Source organism: Corvus kubaryi, unplaced genomic scaffold (genome assembly GCF_017639235.1).
Source record: "Corvus kubaryi isolate FWS band 111438036 unplaced genomic scaffold, C.kubaryi_AGA036_p1.0 137, whole genome shotgun sequence".
NCBI classification, from domain to species: domain Eukaryota; kingdom Metazoa; phylum Chordata; class Aves; order Passeriformes; family Corvidae; genus Corvus; species Corvus kubaryi.
Genome location: NW_024580671.1, coordinates 20,752,240 through 20,774,748, shown reverse-complemented (window position 1 = coordinate 20,774,748; position 22,509 = coordinate 20,752,240). Strand labels below are relative to the sequence as shown.

General features: G+C 41.4%; 2 protein-coding genes across 5 annotated transcripts in view; one reads left to right on the top strand and one right to left on the bottom strand.

The window, feature by feature from the left end:
• Window positions 1-5,847, top strand: part of FAM3C (FAM3 metabolism regulating signaling molecule C) — a 60,350-nt gene extending 54,503 nt beyond the window's left edge. For all 3 annotated transcript variants that reach the window (XM_042018122.1, XM_042018120.1, XM_042018121.1), the window contains 4 exons: window positions 290-340; window positions 811-895; window positions 2,878-3,004; window positions 4,005-5,847. In XM_042018122.1, coding sequence (XP_041874056.1) covers window positions 290-340; window positions 811-895; window positions 2,878-3,004; window positions 4,005-4,094 — 353 coding nt within the window. In that variant the 3' untranslated portion in view covers window positions 4,095-5,847. The remainder of the gene's footprint in view (window positions 1-289; window positions 341-810; window positions 896-2,877; window positions 3,005-4,004) is intronic.
• A 291-nt stretch (window positions 5,848-6,138) lies between these two features.
• Window positions 6,139-21,125, bottom strand: WNT16 (Wnt family member 16). Of its 2 annotated transcripts, XM_042018119.1 has the most exons (4): window positions 20,713-20,886; window positions 20,367-20,614; window positions 18,159-18,445; window positions 6,139-11,665 (listed from the first exon to the last, which is right to left on the bottom strand). In XM_042018119.1, the coding sequence occupies exons 1-4, from the start codon at window positions 20,796-20,798 to the stop codon at window positions 11,201-11,203; spliced, it is 1,086 nt and encodes a 361-aa protein (XP_041874053.1). In that variant the 5' UTR covers window positions 20,799-20,886; the 3' UTR covers window positions 6,139-11,200. The 2 variants fall into 2 exon arrangements, with proteins under 2 accessions (XP_041874053.1, XP_041874052.1); XM_042018118.1 differs by lacking the exon at window positions 20,367-20,614 and having other exon boundaries at window positions 20,713-21,125.
• Between the last annotated feature and the right edge of the window lie 1,384 nt (window positions 21,126-22,509).

Here is a 22,509-nt window from a genome sequence, read left to right as displayed (position 1 = left end):
CCCTGCTGCCATGGGCAGGGACACCTTGTACTAGACCAGTTTGCTTAAAGGCGCATCCGGCCTGGCCTCCAGCACTTTCATGGATCTTCTCACTTTTTTCTTCTTACCTTTTCCTGCACTTTTTCACAAACCACCACACTGTTTTCATAAAAAAAAAGTTACCATAATTCATTTATCTAGTGTCTTCTGCAGTACTTTGTCTGAAAGAGTGTAAGAGGAATTGGGCATGTTTTCTGTAAAATAATTTTGGCTATATTTGATGGTACCAAATGTTTCTTTTTCTCTTCAGGTAAAACGGGAGAATTATTAGATACTAAGTTCTTTGACATGTGGGCAGGAGGTAGGTGCACTTACACTGGTCTTTTTTTCTTCTTTCTTGTCCAGACACCCTTTGCTGTGGAGATTTAAGGTGATAGTTAAGGGAGTGCTTCACCTCTACCTTTGTAGTTGTGAGGAGAGTCGAACTTTAAAGAAACACAAGTAGCTGAGGTGGGAGGGAATGGTGTGGTTAATCAAACAGACTTGTTCCCCAGAGTAGTTCTCACTAGTGGTTATGTCTTTACACAATATAGATTAAATTCTCTCTATAAAATAAGAGTTCTCTGATGTGTTTTAGCTTTCTCCCACTCAACATCTTTTTATAAAGATATATTTAAAAATATTATATATATTTTATATATATAAATATTATATATATATTAGCGTTACAAATATTCTTAAAAATAATGTCATTGCAGAAGGGCATTGGAGATGTTTAAATACAGAATTGTTGCTTATTATTAAACAGTTTTGTGTTCTCTTTTTTCTCAGATGTGGCACCACTTATTGAATTTCTGAAGACCATCCAGGATGGAACGATTGTGTTAATGGCAACATACGATGATGGTGCAACCAAGTATGTAATTGATTGTAAACAGCAAATGTTGCTTAAACTTTTACATGCTGTTGTATACTGAAAAAAATACATTACCACACAATCACTTTTAATAAGGTTTTGTTCTTCCAAGGTGACAGATTTGAAACTATACTTCCAGTTTATTAGTTTTTTAATGCAGATGTGATTTGGGCACAATAAAGATCAAACTAAAACTAAGCAGATATAGGTGTACTGATTTTTCTATTGCTGATAGCTCTTTCTGTCTTAGGCTAGTAAGTTCAGATAGGTCCAGACATAGGAACGTGATTGTGAGAACATACTCTGGTGGAAAGTAGTCTGTTCCATCCAGCACTTTCTTCAGATCAACTCTAAGATGGAGTTTGGTGCTTACAGCATGGCAGAGACCATTCCCAACAAGCCTTGCCTGTATCCTTACATTTAAAGTCTCAGAGGTTACTTGTGTGAGCCTTGTACTTTTTGGCCTCAGTGTTTTACTGTTCCACCCTAAAGCTCTTCAATTTATTAATCTAGATGTAGACTAAGAGGGTTTAGGTCTCTTGAAGCATTATCTTCTAACTTTCACAACTTGGGTCAGTTTCAATAGATACTAAAAATTACTGTAGAATATGTATTGTAATCTACTCCTCACTTAAGTCATCATATCCAAAGGATTGCTTTTCACAGTGAAAATTGAAACTTCTTTCCTTTTCCTCTATTGTTTTGCTAATAATTAACTTTTGTGTTAATGTGGTCTGTACATTTTTTTTTCCCTCTTTTAGTTCAATTTGTTATCCTCAACTTATTTGTATTTTTGATATAGAAGCAGCTTCCCTGTGACTAAGTCCTGACTTTGCAGTGTGCAAGCTTTACAGTAAATAGTCGAGTGTGTTTACATTCACTGCTTTTAGGAAAGAAGTAATTTACTGGGGCTTTAACCAAGGTTGGATCTTCTCTCTGTTGTTCTGTTCACTTGTTTTGTTACTTTACATTTTACCCTTTTCCCTTTCTTCTTTGATGTTTTAGATAATAAGTAGGGTTAGTTTTGCTTCAGTAATCTTGTTACAGCTGATGTTTTTGAAAGTTTGTATGTAGATAGAATACAGCTAAACAAGAAGTTGTATTTGGCCCTCTAATGCTGACAGGAACTACTGCCTGCTGGAAATACTACAACTACCACTGGTAGTTGATTGTAAATATAAAGGCCTGTTCTTGGAAACAAAATTGTGAAGAATCAAGCTGCCCTAATGCTTGAGGAAGTTGGAGTATGGGTTGGGCAAATAACCTCCACAGTATTTAATAATTTTCATAAATTTGGCTAAAGTGTATAGTCATACAGCTATATCTCAATAGGGGGTAGTAATCAGAAGTCTGTGTCTTGTTTGGTAATCATTTAGTAACTTTGGCACATTTAGTAACTTAAAGGAAGAAATTAAGAGCTGCTATATGGAGATTTTGGAATGATAACTTATCCTACAGAATTGTTTTCCTTTTGATACTAAAATTATCCTACTTGGGTTTACAGGCACTGAATCATGCTGTGAGGCAGCATTCTGAATTTTGAATTAACTGCCCCAAGCAGATGAGAACTTCTTTCAGATAGTCATTTCATTCTTCTAATCTAAAATATAGCTTTTACTTTATCTAGACTTCGGCTTGAGCCTGCAAACAAGGTTTACTTAAAGGCTGAGTTTTTTAGTTGCTTGGAGAATTGCTAACAGGACTGGAGATATATGTATAAATTCCCACAGAGGGTTCTTGGCTTTTGTTGATGCAGTGATAGGTTTATATCCTGGTTCCTTGAGATTATAGTATGGAAAGCAGCACTCATTGCATTGGGTGATTTCAGAACTAACCTTACCTGATTCTGAAAGATAGATCTTCCCCAATATTGAGTAACTTAAACTATATTAAATAAGATCAAAGCAGACTGGTGCACTGAGCAATGCAAGCTCTTAGGGCATGTATTTTATTGACACACTGAATTTCTCTGGTTTTTCAAGGCTTAATGAGGAAGCACGGAAACTGATCGCTGAATTAGGAAGCACATCCGTTACTAACCTTGGCTTCAGAGACAACTGGGTCTTCTGCGGTGGAAAAGGAATTAAGACCAAAAGTCCATTTGAACAGGTTTGTGATTCTGTAGCTTCCTGGAATTTAACAGCTTGCATTAATAGAGGCATAGCATGTTTTATAAATGCCATGCATTTGTTCAAGATGGGTATCTATTGCAGTACTGGCCCGCAGTTATTTTCAGGCTTTTTCCTTGAGTAGCCTCCTCCTTTTAAACACACAAAGGACTCTTTGGTGACTCATAAATAAGAAAAAAAATCTTATATGGTATAGATCTTATTATGCCCGTAACTAGATCATTTATCTTTTTAATGGATTAAATTAAACTGAAGAATTCAAAACTTTCTCCCCGAGTTGTATTTTAGATGCACTAATAATGGTGAGCTTCCAAGACATAAGTGAATAGTTAAGGTGTTCGTGTTCCCAGCTGTTGGCTTTGATCTTCTCTCAAATTGCTGCCATAGCCAAATTTTGAAATAGAATATATTCCCATACTTTAGCTGTTACAATTCAGCATGTGTCAATGTTGCCTTTAATTACTGAGTAAGGAGAGTAAGGAAGATGTGTTTTCTTCGGCCAGCTTTGCAAGGGAGGGGAAACTAAGTGCAGAAACAGTGTCAGACTCTTGGAGGCGATAATGTCTTACCTGACTGCAGATGGTTCCTTGGTGGAAAAATAAAATGTTCCTTAAAATCTCACTATTTGCTTTCATTGCCTTGTAAATTTAGTAGCCTTATTTATTTTTACCTAGTGGGTCATGCTTTAATGCAGTTGGTCATTTCCTTGCTTCTCTCTTCCTAAGCAAACATCCACAATAAAATTTAAAAATGTTTTCCCAGTATGGCGTAACTGTTTTTACCATACACTTGTCTGAGCAAGTTTCTTTAAATGGTGAATACTGACAGATTGTTATATTTGATTCAAAGCACAAGAAGTTAATCATGATGTTTTTTCTTTGTCTGTGGCCTGAAAATAAGTACATGTCTTAAAGCTGTGAGTTAAAGCAAAAGGATAAAGGACTCCACATTAATGGCAGATTGATATTTTCCATTTATAGCATATAAAGAATAACAAGGACACAAACAAGTATGAAGGCTGGCCAGAAGTTGTTGAGATGGAAGGCTGTATCCCTCAGAAGCAAGACTAAATGAAAACAGAGGAAAAGGAGAAAGAATATGAAAGAAAATGCACTTTCTGCTATTATTAGAGAGAGGGCTATGAAGGAGATTGTACTGTAAAAATTATTTTTGAAGCATGCAGCCATCTTGTCAGTGTGTGCATGAGCACTGACATTTTGAATATTGGGAGTATTTATTGCTAACACATAGAAATTCTTTTTGTAAATATGTCCAAAATAAAATAAACATCCAATCATTTCTACGCCGGTTTCTTAAAAGCACAGTATTTAGTTTGCCTGTGGTAAATGATACTTGTAGATAACTGGCTAATGATTTACGTATGTGGACAATAAACAGATCCTGACAAATGTACTGTCCTCTTAACAGTGCAATGTTGCTGTGACTACGTAAACTTAATGGAATATTGTAGATTTTAGTGATGCGTTAATAAGGAGCTTTAATTTTTTTTTATCCTCTGCCTTTTTAATGGCAGCATCAATTTTTATTAAATCTATTTGGTTATTCTAATACCAAGTGCTCCAAAAATTTATTTTGTAGTCCCCCATCAAAACTGAATAATGATATAACTGAATGAAAGGAAGACATGATAATATGCCATGAAAAGCACAATAGATTTTTTTTTTTTTTTAATCTTTTGGGGATGAACTGAGATAAATATATGAATAATGTGTGTGATATTTAAAAGCGGCTTGGAAGAACTTGTACGTAACTTGAAAGTGTTTATAGAAGGGACTTGGCACGTTAAGCAGCAGTACTATGGCTAATATGGCTAATTTGTTCCTTTTTTATTGCAGTTTTTGTACCACTGCTTAACTGTTGATTCTCCCTGTGGCTGTTCAGCTGCAGTGGCTGGTCACGCAGTGAATGTGCCTAATGGAAGAGCTTCCTCTTTTAGGTCTAACATCAGGAATAAATTTCTCATCACAAAGAGCCTGTTAGAAAGCAGTCTGCCTTCTAGTGAGGGTTGTTTCAGGGTACACAGTTGTGCACCTTTACTGCAACATTACTTCTCATGAGCCGAGGCAATCTCTTCTTCAGTGGAATGTTAGAGAGAGTGTTGTGTCCTGGGTTATGCAGTGTGTGACTTGTAAACCTAACTGGTGATGTTTCCTTCATCCTTTTTATTAATGGGGAAAAAAAAGGACCAAGTTTAAGTGGCCTTATTCTTTAGTTTATATCAGAGCTATGAGAAGAACTTGCTTTATTCCTAAACTTGTATTTCTTCTAAGTAGGGCCAGCTTGAACTTTTCCTGAAACTAAGTTAGTATGGTGTAACTGACTGTGTCCATATTCACAAAATTAGGGCTGACATAGAACTGGCTGTAATCTCTTGGAGCTTTGTGTCATGAATTCTGGTATAGTCTTAAAAAACTTCAAGGTAGTACTATGGGGCAAAAGCCAAAAAGGATTTTTCAGGAGCCCACAGTGAGTTTAACACAGAGGTGTTAGGAATGGTATTATTGTTGATGTTTTCTGAGACAAATTCTGTGCACTAAAAATTTCAAGCAATATTGAGAATTACCTTGTTAGGAAAATAAATAATCTCTGATACCAGAGTAAGACTGGATTCTGTGTTGTTCTCTATGTTTAACTAGCTTTTTAAATAATGTGGGTTTCCGTCAATATTCATGTAAAACTTCCATAAAATGCACCTGACACAGTGAAACTGCTTTTGTTAAATCTTCCAGATTTTCCTGTGTAGGAGAATGTGTTAAAATTGTATGTATTTTTTCATTGAAGTAAAATCCCCTTTTCTAATCAGTTTGAAATTCTATTTCATTACTTAAGGCTGTTGTGAAAAACTAACAGTGTAAGTCCTGGAATTTTCACAGAAATACAGTTCCGTTGGTGTATATGCCAGTATTGGCTACGCTGCTATCCAGAATAACATCAAAATAATTTTGAAGTTACTCAGCAGGGTCTTAAGAGGAAGAAACCCTATTTGGCTGCATTAGTAGTTTCCCTGGACTACACTTGTCTTCATTCTTTTGGCTTTGAACGCCAATGAATATTTCATCTTCAAATCAAAAAGTTCAGAGTTCCTCTACAAAATTAAATGGAGAATATGTGCCTTTATTAGCTATCCAAGTTGAGTAAATATATCATGATTCTCTTAACCCCTTAAAGTTGCAAAAACCTTTTAAAGTCTGCAAAAAACTTTTTAAACAATTTTAAAACAATAAAATGGTAGGATTATTTTTGTTACATCTTAAATAACTTGATTCTTAAAATTTTGATGGAAATATTCCTCTTACTCTCTAAGGCATGTCCTCACAGCTGTATGCTATCATATTAAATAGGACTCTTGTCAGATATTTAAAAGTTGTACTGGAGTGGCCACACAAATGGGGTATCCTTGCTGTTGTCCATCGTCATGACCTATTCACTTGCTGCAAGATCTGGCCATGCCCTCTCTGCCTTGAGTGGGCAGGTTACAGTATCCTGCTGCTGAGGTGAACTCTCTGAATTTTATCAGCGAGGCTTTCTGGTAATCTATCTGCATTTCATTTGAGTTGCCAAGCACAAAGATGACTATTCTGGCCTCTCCAGCTGGTGGTAGGAAATCAGTTGCAACAATGAAGGTGTTTGTACATGAATACCTGTGTGTGACAAAGCTCCAGGATCCATATTTTCCTATATAAGGTGATGGGAACATTTGTAGCATCTTGCAGACTTGTTAAGAACCGAGCAGCAAGGGAAGGGAAGAGAAAGCTTTATGTTTTGAGGTAGACATACCCCACAACCTGTGAGAAGAGAAGGGGGAAGGACACAAGAAGGTTTCAACTAAATTTTGACCAAGGAACCCCCAGCTGGGATTCAAGGCAGCTGAAGATGACTTCGGTGTAAACCACAGCTCTCAACTGCTTTATTAGTGGCGCTTTATATGAATTAACAGGAGTCCTGAGAAAGAAACTGAAGGGGGTCTCTTCAGTTTTTCATGTGTCTTCAGTTTTTCCTAGTGTCTTTCATGATCCAACTTCTTCTTTTTTCCTCTGGAAAAAACAGACCCCTTTACAGCCTTAGTTTCCTGGTTGCCAGTTTGGAAAAAGCTTTTATTTTGCTCAGCATGTTTTGCTTTCCAGAGGTCTTACTGTGGCACTTAGTTTCCTCAAACATTGAAGTGACTGCTAAATGCTTGATGTGTATGTAATGTCTCCTGAACTGTTTGGGTTTTCTGCAGTCTGAGTGTTTTTCAAGAATAGGTGCATTAATAAAATTAGAGGCCAGGTGGGTAATTTCAGAAGGGGAAATTGCCATCATAAGTGCTGACTGACTTTCCTGTGTAAGGATGGGAAGGGCTGCAGTCCCTCCCTACCTGACTTGGGTCATGGCTAAGGTGGAGACTAAGCAAAGGACTTTTTATTGATGAAATCCTCTTCAGTTTTAAGGCTGTAAGGCCATAGCCTAATCTTAATACAAGTGGCCTGCAAAAGAAACTTGAAGAAACCTTTGAGGCTAGATGGGAACTTTTCCTGCTTCAGCCTCAGGTGTGAGAATAGCTCTTGACCTGTTCAGTGATATCATGGGGTGTCAGTGGCTCCTGATGCTGTACAAGGAATACAAGGGACCCTGTTTCTCACCGTCTGAGCAACAGGCCAACAGGGCACAAACACCTGAGCTCAGCTGTGTCCTGCTCCTGCCTCCCTGGGGGTGAAAAAGTGAAGAATGGCAAGAGAGAACATGCTCTACTTGAAATGTTTCTTTGCATTTCTGATAACATTAGTTTAAAGCCACTTTTAATTCCTCCTTGCTGCCTCTGTAGTTAGCCCTTTCAACTTTACAAAGATCTAAGGCATCCTTCATAGACTCAGGTTGAAACAGATTCCTCAGATATCTCTTCCTATGCTTAACTGTCCATCTAGCTAGATTGGCTCATGTGCCATCCAAATCTTCTTAGCTGAAAATTAACAATTACTTTTCTGCAAGTTAAAAATGGATGACTCTCCACTTGGGTATCTTTTTACATTCTTCCTAGCCCTACGTTCCCCTCTCTAGAACATGCAAACCAGTTCATTTAATCTTGCATTTCAATTGCTATAATCTCTAAATCTGTAATCACCTGTTGCCTCAAAGGTCTGTTCCTTTCTTATGGTGTTGTCCATAGCATGATATAGCTACAGGCTCATGCAAAACCATGAAAAAAGGCACTCCAAGCTGAGGAGGAATTGTGTTTCCTCTTTGAGCTTGATGGATGGTAGTGGAAGAGAGTGCTATCTTCTGTGGAACATAGCTTGCAAATGTTTTTTTCCTACCAAATGCTCCAGCAGTCTTCTCTAGTTATCCTTTTCAGCCTTGAATATTTCAGCATTGTTTTTATCAGTATAGCCTCAAGTTCCCAGATCTTGGCAGCTGAATCATCCCATTGAAAAACTTGGTGGAGGTCTTGATTTATTACTTTTATATCTTAGTCCTCATAGATGCCTCAAAAGGACCTAACCCACCATGTAGATAACTGCACCTTGTGTTAAGTTTTGTAGGATATTAGTTAATAAAATTAACACAGTCTCTTTATTATCATTTGAAGAATGCAGATATGAAAACTTTGTTTCAGGGCGTTGGAGAGATCAGTAGGCATCAGTACAGAGCACTGTAATAGTCCAACTAATTGTCTACTATGTAAAATGCACAGAAATCACTCCATCCTCTGGGAAGTTTCTGATCCCTGAAGGCAGCCAAAGCAGCTAATTAATTCTGTTCCTCTTGCTGATCTTGCACTACAGTGCAAGAGGTTTAGAGTGTTTCTTAGCATTGTATTTATGAAACAATCAGCAAACAGGAAAAAAAACCCCAAAAGCCAACAAACTGCTGAGCTCAAGTAATATTTCAAGGTTATTTAAATGGTCAAAATTGTATTATCCCAAGTATGGTCTCAGCAGAGAGTATGATACCATTCTGTCTGAACTTAGTGCTGTTTAGTCATCTCCCATCCATGCTGCCAATCAGTCCTGTGGCACAGCCTGAAGAACTTGTAGGTTTACTTTCACTGCTGGAAGACTGAAACAACCTGGGGTCACAACTGTCTCTTCAGGGTTTTCCACCATAATGTGTCCTCCCTATCCAAGTTTTCACAGAGAAGGTGTTGAAACATCCTGTGACAGTGCCTTACTGGCATGCTGAGCACCTTTCCCACAGACAGCAGCTTTTGTGGTCTCAAGGTAATAATTTGGTCAGACCAATGGGTATGGACTGGCCAAATGTGGAGTAAAGGTCCAAATAGAACCAGCAGATAAAGGACTTCATTGTTGCTGAACTGATGTTCCTAAAATAATCCACATAAGGCAGTGAAATACCACAACACAGAAGGATTTCCTTCTTCCTGACCTACACATTCAATAAAGACAGTTCAAAATCTGGTCACCATCTTTCCTGGGAAAATAATTGACAACTAGGAAATTGATTCTTCAAAGTAACTTTGAAAGCCTCAGCCAAACTATCCAAGTTTCTAAAAACTGGCTGTTAGTATGGAAGAAGTTAAGGGGTTGCAAACCCTTCCAAGTTCCCTTGATTTCAGTGGGAGTACTTACTGCTGGAGCTGGGATTTCAGTGTTTGTAAAATGCATTTAAGAGAATAATCAAAAAAGAAAGTATGCAGAATACTAATTAACTGACCATTTAGAAAATCACAGTAAGTTTCTCATCAGTGTATAGTAACTGCATCAGTTATAACCACCCTGATGGTAAAAAACCCCAACATTTATGCAGTTCTCTGACTAATTTCCCCCAGCACATGCAAATAAAAATCAATTAAAGGCTACTACAATATTAACAAATATCTAACCAACAAATCTCAAGAGCTGTAGTCTTATCACATTAGTTTTGGAAACCTTTAACATAGCTTCCATAATTTAAATATTTACAAAATATAAACTTTCTTGTCTTATCAAAAATAGTTCTTTGCACAATTAAACAACAGTAATCCTTTCACATGATGCTTTTTAAGCCAGGCATTAAATCACTGCATAAAAATAAACAACCTTTCACAGATGTAAAATAAAATCAAGCCAACATATGGAGGCAGAGAAAATGTTATCATTAACAGTTTAAATATTTTAGTGTTGTGAGCCAATCCATAAATTACATTGTGCATTGAACTTACTGAGGATGCAACCTAATGAAAAATTCTAGCTGCTGATTCTATAAAGAAAATATGTTTTAAAAAATCCTTTGCTTTATGGCAGATTCCTTTGGGCTAAATCTCATGTGGTTAATTTTGATAATGATGGTGAACCACCAGTGAGATGGTTGAATGTGGCAGGTTATTGCATAGAATTCAAGAGTGGGGTGATGACCAGCTGACTCACAAAATGTGTGCTCACATACTGAGGAAATGCCTGCAGGGGGTTTTATTTCCTTCAAATATCAAACTCTGTTTCTGTCCCTTCTCAGGCCTGACCCTTGTGTATTTGAAGGACAGCCTGTTAAAAATCCCAAGGTTGCTATTTGGCACCCCATTCACATTCACCAAGCTGTGCTTCTGCCTCTCTCCCCTGGGCACAGCTTGACCTTCCCTTTCCAGGCAGACACTGCTGAGCTCTCTGCAGTCACACACGTTCCTCAGTTCCAGACGCAGATTTCCGAACGCCTGCAAAGCAAATGCTTCGTGGTCAACAGCTGAACTCTTTCCCTATCTTTGTGGGTTTTTCTGAAGTCAGCAGAAATGAACTATCTAGTGGATCCATCTCGTCCCAGTTTTAAAAGCACAGACATAAGGACTATATCTAATGTGTCTTACGGACTCTCTTAACTCTTCAGTCTCTGGCTAATGAGATCTTGAGATTTCTCCACTGTACCTACCCACCACATGGATCTTCAGGATGTTGTGGCTCTTAAATACTTGAAAAGTTTAGCATCTGTCCCTGCTCATGGAGTGACACGTTCAAACATGTCATCAGGAGTCCTTTTTGCTCTTTAAGCTGTCCCCTCATGCAGCCTGATGTTTACTCAGCTGTTGTTTCAGTCGCCGCATGCTTGGACTACCCGTTGTCCAGCAGTACCTGTTCCCCCTGAGGCTGATCCCTCTGAAATCCCACATGGTAACTGTGATTGCTGCGCCTGCGGGAGCTGTGTGCACCACACAGGGTGGATGGTTTGGCCATGTTTCCTGTACTTCATCTTACTTGCAGGTGTGCACGTCAGTCATGGTCTCACACCTCCTGCAGCGCACGTAGCAGCACCAGACAAACTTGCACTCGCACCTTTCCACGTGCCTGACAACGTGGGTGTTGTACCCGCGCCCACAGCACAGCAGGTTACAGCCGTCAGGTCCCTGCGAGGTGCGGTTACATTCTCTTCCCTGAGTTCCAGGGATCCCCAATTTTTGGTCTTCAACACAGTAATTGGGTGATTTGTTCACATAAAGCAGGTCCTCTTTCCCAATTGGTATTTTTCTCTGGCTTTTCTCTTTTCTGCGTAGCTTTTTTTTCAGTCTGTCTGATATTTGTATGCTGTTTTCATACTTATCCTTTAAAAACCGGCCAACCTTTTCAAAGGAGGACATGGTTTTCCAACAAGTTTTCACAGCACAGGATCCAGAAACACCATGACAACGGCAATCCACAGACATCAGCTTTGCTACAGCCTGAAAGTAAAGGGAGAACAACATTTGGATGCGGTCTTTCATTCATTAGTAATGCTGCCTGACATCGGTAACACAGAGGTCTCAAAGTATTTGATATTACAGCTGCCATTGCCATTTCCATAACAGGGAAGTCAGAGCACATGTTAGGAACCAGGTTTCCAATCCTGGACCCCCACTACGAGAGGCATGATCTTCAGACATGCTCTTCATTTGCAGTTTGCAATGGCCATAATGTAGCAACATTGAATCACAACAATGAAAGCTGTGATTTCTGGATGGCTTTTCATTCTGGAGGATCCTAAATACCTGAAGTGACATGTCCTGTGTTGCTCCTCCCACTGCTGGAATGCAGAAGGCTCTTATGGGTGAAAGGGTCTAGCGGGGAATAGCAGGAGGGGAAAGCAGGGATAGGGCAGGTCACAGCACCCCTCCTATGCCGGAAAACACTTACTGGGCAAGTAAGTGCCCAGTTGCGTTGCCTTTTAAGGGTACCTTACAGCTACCAAGAAGATCACTAAACATTCACAACCCAGTTTGTAACTAAGGCCACAGGAATGGCTGAGGTCACACAACAGTGGCTGGGCAACCACTGTGGCTCAGAACCCGAAGCAGCACATCCTGGAGGCACCTCAGGACAAACTCTGTTGGAGGAGCAGGAGGATGGCCACGTCTCTGAGCTTCACAGAAAGTCTGTCAAAAGACCCGCCATGGCTTAGCAGAGGTGTCTTCAACTCAGGTATTCTGTAGTAAATCTTGTGTGCTTCTCACTTATAGTCTTAAGCCCTCTTCTTTTAATTTAGGCATACTAGTTCTAGTATGGGTTCCTAGTGTTTCCAGTTTCATAATGGCTCTATTTAACACAGTTAGATAGTTGCATTCATATTACTTTTATAATTGTCAATGTTTTAGCAAGGTTTCCACAGTTATTACCAACACTAAAATACTTTTAGATGAGTTACTTTTCCATGCCCATGCAGAACCAAGGGCTGGGCTGAACAGTAACTGTCTGACCAACAATGGGAATCTGAAGCCTGTGTTAAGCTTTTGTAACACACAACAATTTTGGCTCAGTTTATAGGAGATCAAGCCTCAAATAACTGAAATCTGAAAACAAGCAGTAACTTTCTTTATCTGAGACTGATTCAAACACTCAGCAATCAGTACAATACTTACTTCTCTAACATGTAATAGTCATAGTATAAAATCATACAATTAGTCTTGTGACAGCTCTCACATTAGAGTTTGAAAAAGGCACTGAAAAATCACACATGTACAGATGTAGCACAAGGACAAGATATCATAATTTTTGGTTTGTTTTACATTTCCATTACTGTACCTTCTGGAGCCATCCTGTAGACTCATATGGGCCATTGGTTAATAGCGTGGAAAGCCCAAAATCTTCCATTTTACTGACCTTTCCCAAAGGAAAGCAAATCAAAAGCAATTGGGAAATTAAACAGTGAGTGTGGATTTTAATAATAAGTTTGTCTTGAAACTTCTCGTGCATCAAGGCCAATGCATATTCAAATTAATCCTCTTTGGAGGAACAACTATTTAGCAAAACATGGGGGAAACAAAAACCCCCAGCACCCCAATGACACAATATTTGTTAAATTTCATCCTAAACCTTCGCTTATCCCACAGCCTTCACAAATATTAACTGCTGTCAATTTCTGTCTTTCTCAAACTGAATTAAAAAAACAGAAGACGAATCTATCACCCTCCTCTGGTTGCCCCTGAGAAAGTAGTGTCATTTATGCCAGTTCCTAAGATTTGATTCTGCAGTGAGATCTGAGACTGGAAATCCTACCGAGCCCCACTGGCCCTCTGCAGGACCAGAAATAAACTCTAGTCCCAGACTCCATACTGGTAGCTCAGGCAGCACAAATGCCGTCCTCAAAAGTTCCAAAACCAGTCAAGGCACAGGGTAAATCAAATGAGCTATTTCTAACCTATGTGCTAAACTGGGACTTTCCATCGTGGTGACTGTGGTCACCGAAGTTTGGGATGAGTCCAGCATGGTTACTCCATTGATTTCAGTGGGCATTGAGGCCTCCTGGCACATTCTGCCCCAAAAGTATTGACACAAGCCTGAGCTGGCATTTGCATAAATCTCTACAAATATTAAACACATGACCAAAATGTTTGCTTGGAGTCACATCTCTGGTGAATAAACAGGACCTATTTGTTGGTGGAGGTTACTAAGGAAGCCAAACACGCAAGACATTCACAAAAAACGTTAGCAATAAAGAGCAGGCATATGCCCTGACCTAGGACAGCCATTAGCCTTTGCAAACTACACCTGGCGAAGAGATGCACCTGCACAGGAGATACTTCCACATGCTGTGGGCTGCTTTTGCAGTTGGAGATTTTTCTGCACTACTGGAAGAAATAAGAACATTGCAACAAGCAAACTCTCACCCCAGAGCACACAGACTCTTTCAATGGCAAATCAACTGCTAGTTAATACTGGTAGATACTTACCATCTCTTCTACACAGACTAGTTTCTCTTTAATAGACAGACTTGACCTTGTGCTCATATCTCAAGAATCTGTCAATAAGGAAATCACTGCATAGTCAGAATATTAATCATTAAGATGTAACAGTGATTGAGGCAGATGAGATTTTAAAATCCGCGGTCAGAAAGTCTGTCAGAAGACAGATGACCTAATGAAAATGTGAAGCAAAAGAGAAACACAATATCAAAAGATAAATTTTACACACAACTTAGAGAGAATTTGACAGTATTTTTCCAGTTTTGAATGATTGGCTATTTTCATCAAGTAACTAGAATTTCAAATTAGTTTTAAATCATATCGTGCGTATGTAATCCTTGTTTTCACTGCAGTACAATAAGGTACTTACTAAGGGCAGAAGGATCCAGAAACTGTCAGAGGAAGCTCTGGACATGTCTGCTAAGGTGCTAAGGGTGAGTTACTTCCATGTGGGCAAGTAGCCCAGCAGATGATAGAGTCTTTCTCTGAGGATGAATTAAACAAAAATAGAGGGAGACAGAGTTTTGAAACAGGAGCAGAAACTGATGTTGAAGTCTTAGACTGATATCAAAATACAAAAATGCAGCATACATTAGCAGTGTACGGATGATCAGATGAATGCAAGAACTACAAATGTGATTCAGTGTGTTGCTTCCCAGCTGCTAGGTTGGGCAAATTTTCAGCCTGGACTCCAATATACTTTGGGTTGCCAGCACAGGGAAGTGAGACTTTGCTTTGTCTGACCATAGAACGTGCTGTTGGATCTCAGTCTGCCATGTGAACTTCAATGAAAAAACTCCCATAACTGAACATCTGGCAAAATTTAGGGACTAGGCATCTTCTCCTGATGTTGCAAGGAAACCTAAGATGGTGCCTGTAGAGTCAATGTGGCCTTCTGGTGGGACACAGCTGCAGCACACACCTGTGTCTCAGCAGTGCACAGGGACTGGGGTGCACAGTTACTGGGACCACGACTTCCAGGCTGACTCCACAACCAGTGTTCTGTTTCACACTTTCGATGCATAGGGTGAATCTGTTCAGTTATTCATGAAATAGTGAGAGGATTCTCCCTGTAAAACAAAATTTCATGGAGAACTTCAGAGGAGCACTGTTGCAGAAACCTAGTGGATAGATGTGTCGTTCTGAGCAAGCTGGGACAGGCTTTCTTAGGTGGGTTATAGAACTGACTGATAGCTTGTGAGAAATGATCAGTGTGGAACTGATCTGGGTCCACAAACGCTGTGGTCATCCACAAGTCCATCTGAGCCATTCCTCTTGGCCCTATTGCCACTCAGTCTTGGTGGTACAAGCACAACAAGAGTGCAGGGTTAAGTGATGAACAGGGATGAACACTGCTCTTTTTTAAAAATAAACCTGAGAGAAAGATAATTTTTAAACTGTCTTCCTTTCACTGATCCAATGCAATTAACAGAGAGAGCAGCACAGGGTGGGGATCTGTGGCTACAACAGACAGATGGGCAGAAAGCAGAGACTGATTTGCAGCAAAGAAGAGTGTCAATGGAATCACGGTTTGCATACCCTCTAATGGCAGTTAATGCTTAATATCTCCAAGTTAAGCTTTCTGTTTGCAGGCACTGTTCTCAGCTGTGAGACAAGGACTGCCAATATTTGTTTTGTAATAGGAACCGATGCGTGTAATCAAACGTCCCAATTTCAGCCACTGGTAGAACTAATGTGATTATTCATGAAGGCAAGCATGTCCTACCAGAGGTGCAGCACTTAAGAACAGTTCCAAACTGTTGGTGAGTCTCTTACCAATCCACAAATGTCAGTAAAAACAAACTTTCCAATGAGCCAGGCTTTTTCAATGTGAGAACACAAGTCCCACATCAAATAAATTTCCACAAGTGGAAAAGTGAGCAATTTTTCCAGCAGTAAAATAATACTAATACAATGATAGTGAAACCATAGTGCCTGACTCCCCACATCCTTTTGTATGAGGAGCAGAAGAGCCCAAATCACATATGCACATCTAAGTACTGAAAATTGCTGTGCTAAGATGATGAATGTTTATCTTGTAGCAGAATAAGGATGCAATCTGAATCTTCTGAGAGTCAGATAGGTGGACAACTCAAAAGACACACAGTTTTAAAATTTTTATATGTTGATATGATACGTATGAGATATGGAAGTGTAAAATAACATTTTGTACTGAAACAGGAGACAAACAAGAGAATTCTGCACATACCAGTTCTGTTACTAACTCCAAACAAACACAGAAGCATTGTCCCTGTTAGACTGCTCTTGCAAGACACCAAATGATACATGATAGTGTTTATTATAAAAGGTCATAAGATATCAAAACATCCTTCTTGTAAGCCCCAAAACATGAAGGTCAACATTTTTCGCATCTCCTAGTTAAAATTTGAAAATACAAAAAGGAAGAGTTATGCTAAAACTTCAGATAATATTGTTTCTAGAAATCCCAAGTACCAACAATAAACATTCTTTTTCATTCTGGACAGTGATCAAAATATTTGCTTTATCCTACATTTTGCCATTAAATTACAAAGTATTTATGCATGGAAGCTGACTATATATTTCTGCCTTAACTATCTCGCTCTACAAACATGATAAACAACACTTTGGTCTTTCTTTAAGGAAATAATAATTTAATCTTCTGTTCCTCTTATTAACATTTCCTACTACAAGATACCAGTCACCTTTCCTTGGAGATGATTTAGCTGACTGGCATCTGATTAAACTCACAGTAACTGTTCTCAGCATTTACTTAGGTTTAAAGCTTGCTTCATCTACTTCAGTTATGAAAAGGGTCTATGTCATAGTACCACAGAATCAAGGAATGGTTTGGGTTGGAAGAGATCTGAAAGATTTTCTGCTTTTCCAGTTACTTAGCTTAAAAGAAATAACACATATTACCTGTAAAAATTCAAATTAAAGTAATTTTCAATTATACCAGTATCATTCTTACGATGACTTACTATGGCTATTCCTTGTCTATGCAAATAGGAAAGTTGATTACAGTTAAACCCACTGATGCTGCTTCTAGCTACAGGAAATTTTGGAGTTACAATGGAGTCCATCAACATGTGCAGTCAAAACCAGAGGTTTTCCCTTTCTTTTTTTCCCTTTAGTTAAAGCTGTGTCACTAAATAGAACAGATTAAAAGTATTATGGGCCCAGAGAGAGCCATTAAAGTTAAAATCTCCAAGGTAAAGCAAAGAAAGTTATTTTAAAGGAAAAATCAGAATCCAAATCTCTGCCATTCCAAATGTAAGCTCCAAGCACTAGATTACAGGTTCACATCTCCCTGTATAGGCTATTTCTGCCCCCATTTTAAATCCTCTGCAGGACAGGAAGGAGAATCCAATGCCACACAGCAAAACACACGCTTTTCATCAGCAGCCCTGGGTTGGAAGTCCTTTGGGCTGAAGAAAAACCATCCAAAGTCAGTCTCCTTTCACTTTGATGCATGTCCTAACCAATGAGCTACTTTGGAGGTGTCATTTCTATCCCATGTTTTTAAAGAAAATATTAACTCTTGATTTCCCCTCTGACAATGTTAAATTTGCACTCTCAGGTGTGGACTGCAGACTGAGGATAAGTAATGAGGCCTTGTGTCCAGCTGGCCTTCTCCTTTAGTGTTAGAGAGAATTAAAAATGCAGGTCATGATAGTAACAGAATAATCAGTGACAAAAATCATATTGTATTATGCTAATAACAGTACTATTTCAATTTTGCAACTGAATATCAAATATCTAATTAAGATAAATATATTATTTAAGCACTGTAGATCTATTACTTACTTTGTGGATTTTATTTTAACCTACAGAGATTAGTTGGTTAAAACCAGCTCTGATTCAGAGTTTGCGCATGCTTTCTTTGGTGATGTTACTGCTGTTCTTGCCACTGGGCCCATGAATACCTGCAGCCAAGGACCCGCCTCCTTTGGCTGATGCCATTTTGCCAATGAAGGTGATCAAGCAGCTGCTGCCATATCTGAATGACACCTACCTGCCTTCCAGCCTCGTTGTTGTGCAGGTTCATCGCCACCAGCCCGCTCCCGCTCTTGCCTGTGATGTTCTTGAAAGGCACGTCCAGGAACTTCCTGCTGAAGGCCATTCCATAGTGGATATCGTCCGAGCAGCCGCCCCAGTGCCAGCCCTCGGTGGCCGAGCCGCCGTGCCGCAGGGTCACGTCGCAGGAGCACTCGGTCATGTTGCCCGCGCTGCACGAGCGCGTCACTGAGTGCACGAGCCCCGCCGCCGTCACCGCCGAGATGAACGCGGTCTCCTTCGTGCCTACACAGCAAGGCGTGGGAATGTTACTCCCTAACTCCCTCCGACTACCTTCCTGGGTGGGCCATAGACAGGGACTTTACAAGACAGATGATTATTAAAGGAGAACAGTTACAAGTTTAAAGTCATCACAGCTTAGTCTGTAGCGTTAACTTGTTCAAAGCAGTGAATGTTCACATCCCAAAATGACTTCAGGGCCTCCTCATAAGACCATGCTATTAATGGTGCTGTTTCTTGCTACTTATACCGTGCAATTTTTGGTAACTTCTTTCTAAATCTGATTAGGAACTTTATTTGCCACAGAAATTTTCAAGTCAATTAAGTTTTAGTAACAAATAAAAAAAATCAAATCCCAAACTAACCACATTCCAAACCCCTTACTCTCCACTCTGCTTTTCACTATTCATATTGATTTGAAGAAGAAAAGGTTAGTTTAAATCTCAGAAGTTGTCATGATCCCAGGTTACTTTGGTATAGGGCCAAAACTTACCTCATGCTAAATTTAGTAAACATTGATGTTGTTATAATTCACAAAGGTTGCAAAGAGCCCCAAAAATCTTAAGCCAGGCAGAAATCAGGCTAGCACAAAGATTGAGGCCATGTGCTTTTCCTAGAATAAGCTGGCCATGGGAAAGACAGCAGCATGAAAGGCCTTTACTTGTTAGACTATATCTCAGAAGAATCATGGAGGGACCTGCCTGAGCTTCTTACACCTGTCCCATTCTCTGAAACTTCTGGTATAATGTGGCACAGAGCTTTAAACTGTGTTGAGCAAGGCATACTCTAAGAAAATTGAAAGTCAGTGAGTGGTTAATAAATGTAGCTGAATTTTTGCTGAAATGGGCCAATTTTCACTGTTGTAAAAACCATTTCCAGTCTCTCAAGTTTCTGCTCATGAACAGGAAAATTCCTGTTTGTTTCTTAGTCTGTGGTGCTGGTACCATCATAAAAGGCTTCCACAGCACACACTAGTGAAGCTTTGTAGGTCAGCGGTGCCACTCATTTATGGGTCTTCAGGAACAGTCCTTCCTGTTGAACAGAAGGACTAACATACGATACATATAGCTCCATACAGTGGGGAAAACTTCTCTCGTTTTCTTTTTTTCCCTTTCCTTTTTGGAATATGCATCACTTTTTATTCCTTACTTTATCTTTTCACGATTAATGCTTGAGGGTTTTACACTGTTTTAGTACAAAGTGAAGATTGTGTGAACACCAAGTGAAGTACCACAATACTTAAAGTCACATTCATCACACAATCAGTGACCAGGGAGCTAAAATAAAGTTGCAGAATCCTTGCAACTTGCAGGAAAGCTTTTGGTGTGACATTTGATACAAAAAACCCATCCTTGTTTCAGTGGAAATTCCAGCAATCCCATAATTATTCTATGCAAAAAAAGAGCAGCTTTGGTTTTGCTGTGCCGATCAATACCACGTAAGTTGGCACATATGATACATTTTAAGGCATTTTACATTGTATTTGGTGCCTTGAGCAGACTTTTTTACCTGCAAGTGACCTTTTCGAAATACTATGTTGTAAGCCCACTCATTTAGTAACTATGACACAAGGGCATAAACCCAGCCTAAGTAAGTCTAAGAGCAACATTTCAACATAGTTAAGTGGATCTACCTAGGGCAGTATCATCCACGGACGAACGATGCAAAAATCACAAGAAGCAACAACAACGTTGCAAGCACAAGGGCAGGTTTCGATTGCTGGGTGCGTTCCGTGTGCCTGCGATACCTCCCAGGACGGCTGCGGTGCCCGCCCGTCCCGGCTGTGCCCGGCTCTGCCGACGGGACGCATGGACGGTGCCCGTCGCCGCCCCGCGGGGCTCCGCGGCCACGCACACCCGGAGCAGCCGGGCAGCCCCGGTCCCCCGCCCCGCCGTGCCGGCAGCGGCCCCGCCGGGCGGTCACTCACCGCTGCTGAGCTGCTGCCCGAAGGCGGTGGGGGCGGCGGTCCCGCGGCGGGCGGCGGGCGGCGAGCGGCAGTCCCAGCGCTCGTGTCGGAACTGGCTGCGGCACTCCTGGAGGCCCAGGCGCGCTCCCTCCCGGATCGCGGGCACCAGCTCCGGCTTCTGCTCGCACAGGTCCTGCTGCCGGCGGCTCAGCGGAGGGCTGGCGCAGCCCGGCTTCTCGGGCCCGCCGGCCGCGGCGATGCCCAGCCAGCTGCAGAGGCAGCCCCCCGTCAGCGCCGGGCCCCGACGGACACGAGGGGACGGGCTCCGCGCAGCCCTCCCACCCCGACCCCGCGCCCGGCTACTCACATCCAGGTGCTGCCGGCGGCGGGGCAGAGGGCGAGCAGCAGCAGTGTCCGCAGCAGGCACGGTCCGAGGGGAGCCCCGCGCCCCATGGCAGCCGCATCAAGCCCCGCCGCGCAGCCGCCCCTGCCCGCGGCCCGGCCCCGGCAGCAGGGACCGAGGGGACTGCACCCAGGGGCACCCCCCTACTCGGGTTTCCCCCCCTCGAGGGACAGCGGGCAGCTGGCGCGGCGAGCCCGGGCCGTCGGACGGCCCTCCTGGGGAGGCTGGGCTGGCAGGGAGGGCGGCAGGAGGGGACACATCGGGAGCGCTCGGTTCCCTTCAAGGTGAGAAAGTTGGGATTGATGCTTTCCCCGGCTCCTTCCCCGCCCGTGCCTCCCCGCCCGTGCATTGGCCGCCCGGGGGCCGGGGCGGGCCGGGGCGGGCTGGGCGGGGGCGCGGCGGGGGCTCCTCTGCACAAAGCACCCCTCCGCACCCCTCCGCACGGCTCCGCACCCCTCCGCACGGCTCCGCACCGCTCCGCACCGCTCCGCACGGCTCCGCACCGCTCCGCACCGCTGCGCCCGGCCGCGCCCCTGCGGTGCTGCCTCTCGGGCTGTGAGGCACCGAGAGCGGCTGCGAGGGGTGTAGCGGGGTCCGGGTGCGGCAGAGCGGAACTGCGGGCAGAGGAACCCGTAGGTCTGCAGTGATTTAATCCACACAAATGAGAGAAATGATGGTAATAGATCATAACATTCCCCACACTTTTAATTCAAATTTTATAATGCTTTAGCAGTATTAGCTGAGTCAGCATCAGTATTCATTAGGACAGCGTTTGTTCATTCCTGTTAACTTCAGTGAGACAGTTTTATCAACTGCTACCTCGATTGTTAGTCGTTAGTTACACATTGAAAGCCAATGAGTCAGCTAGCACCTGATGGAGAGCTGGTGTTGGCACTCTGGACTTCCAAGTCCTCTTTGATCACAATATATCGCTGCTTCCTTCTGTGTAAGCAAAACACCTGCACTAAAAATAATCTGGATAAAAAGGCAGATCTTTAAAACTTTGATTTGACGAAGTTGTAAATTAGTGAAATAGCTCTTGTTGACTGACAATAGCTCCAAGTGAAGAGCACAATAAATCATATCAATGACAAATGAACATTTTTAAGAGTACAACATGCTGGGAAGTCATCATGTAGATGTGCTGTTCTCCCTGCCTTTCTTCCCCATGAATGTGCTGAGATATTTTAAGAGCACAGTCTGTGATATATTTAGATCTATAAAATTATGTTTCCTTCCTACTTCATGCTCATGTATCTGCTCTCAAAGGGTCTCCAAAGCATCACCAACTCTGGTCAGATTGCTAATGACCCCATTAGTTATTTAAACCTTTCAATATAACTTGTTTTCTCTGTTCTGAATTTTAGTTTAGAGAACATCTGCTTGTGGTTGCAGAGGAACTTAAGACCAGAGTGAGGGAAATGGACAAAGGACATTGGAACACAGGGTACCAGCCATGAAACAGGCCTGAACCAGCCAAAATGTGTGGGCTGTGTCAGAGAATTATCTAATTATTCCAGGACACATGGTTCGTTTTATCCTCATTGCTGTTTCCTGCCTCCATCTTCTAAAGTTAATTCAAAGCCTTGGTCTAGCAGACGTGGATTCCTTATGTGCTCCTTTATCTGCTCTATGCATTTATCATCCACTCTGGAGCTGTTTTTTCCTGCAGGTTCTTTAAACTTCTTCTCTGTGTTTGTTTGTTTGTTTTGATTTTGTCGTTGCAGGGGCTTTTTTATTTTTAACTTTTTAAAGTTAATA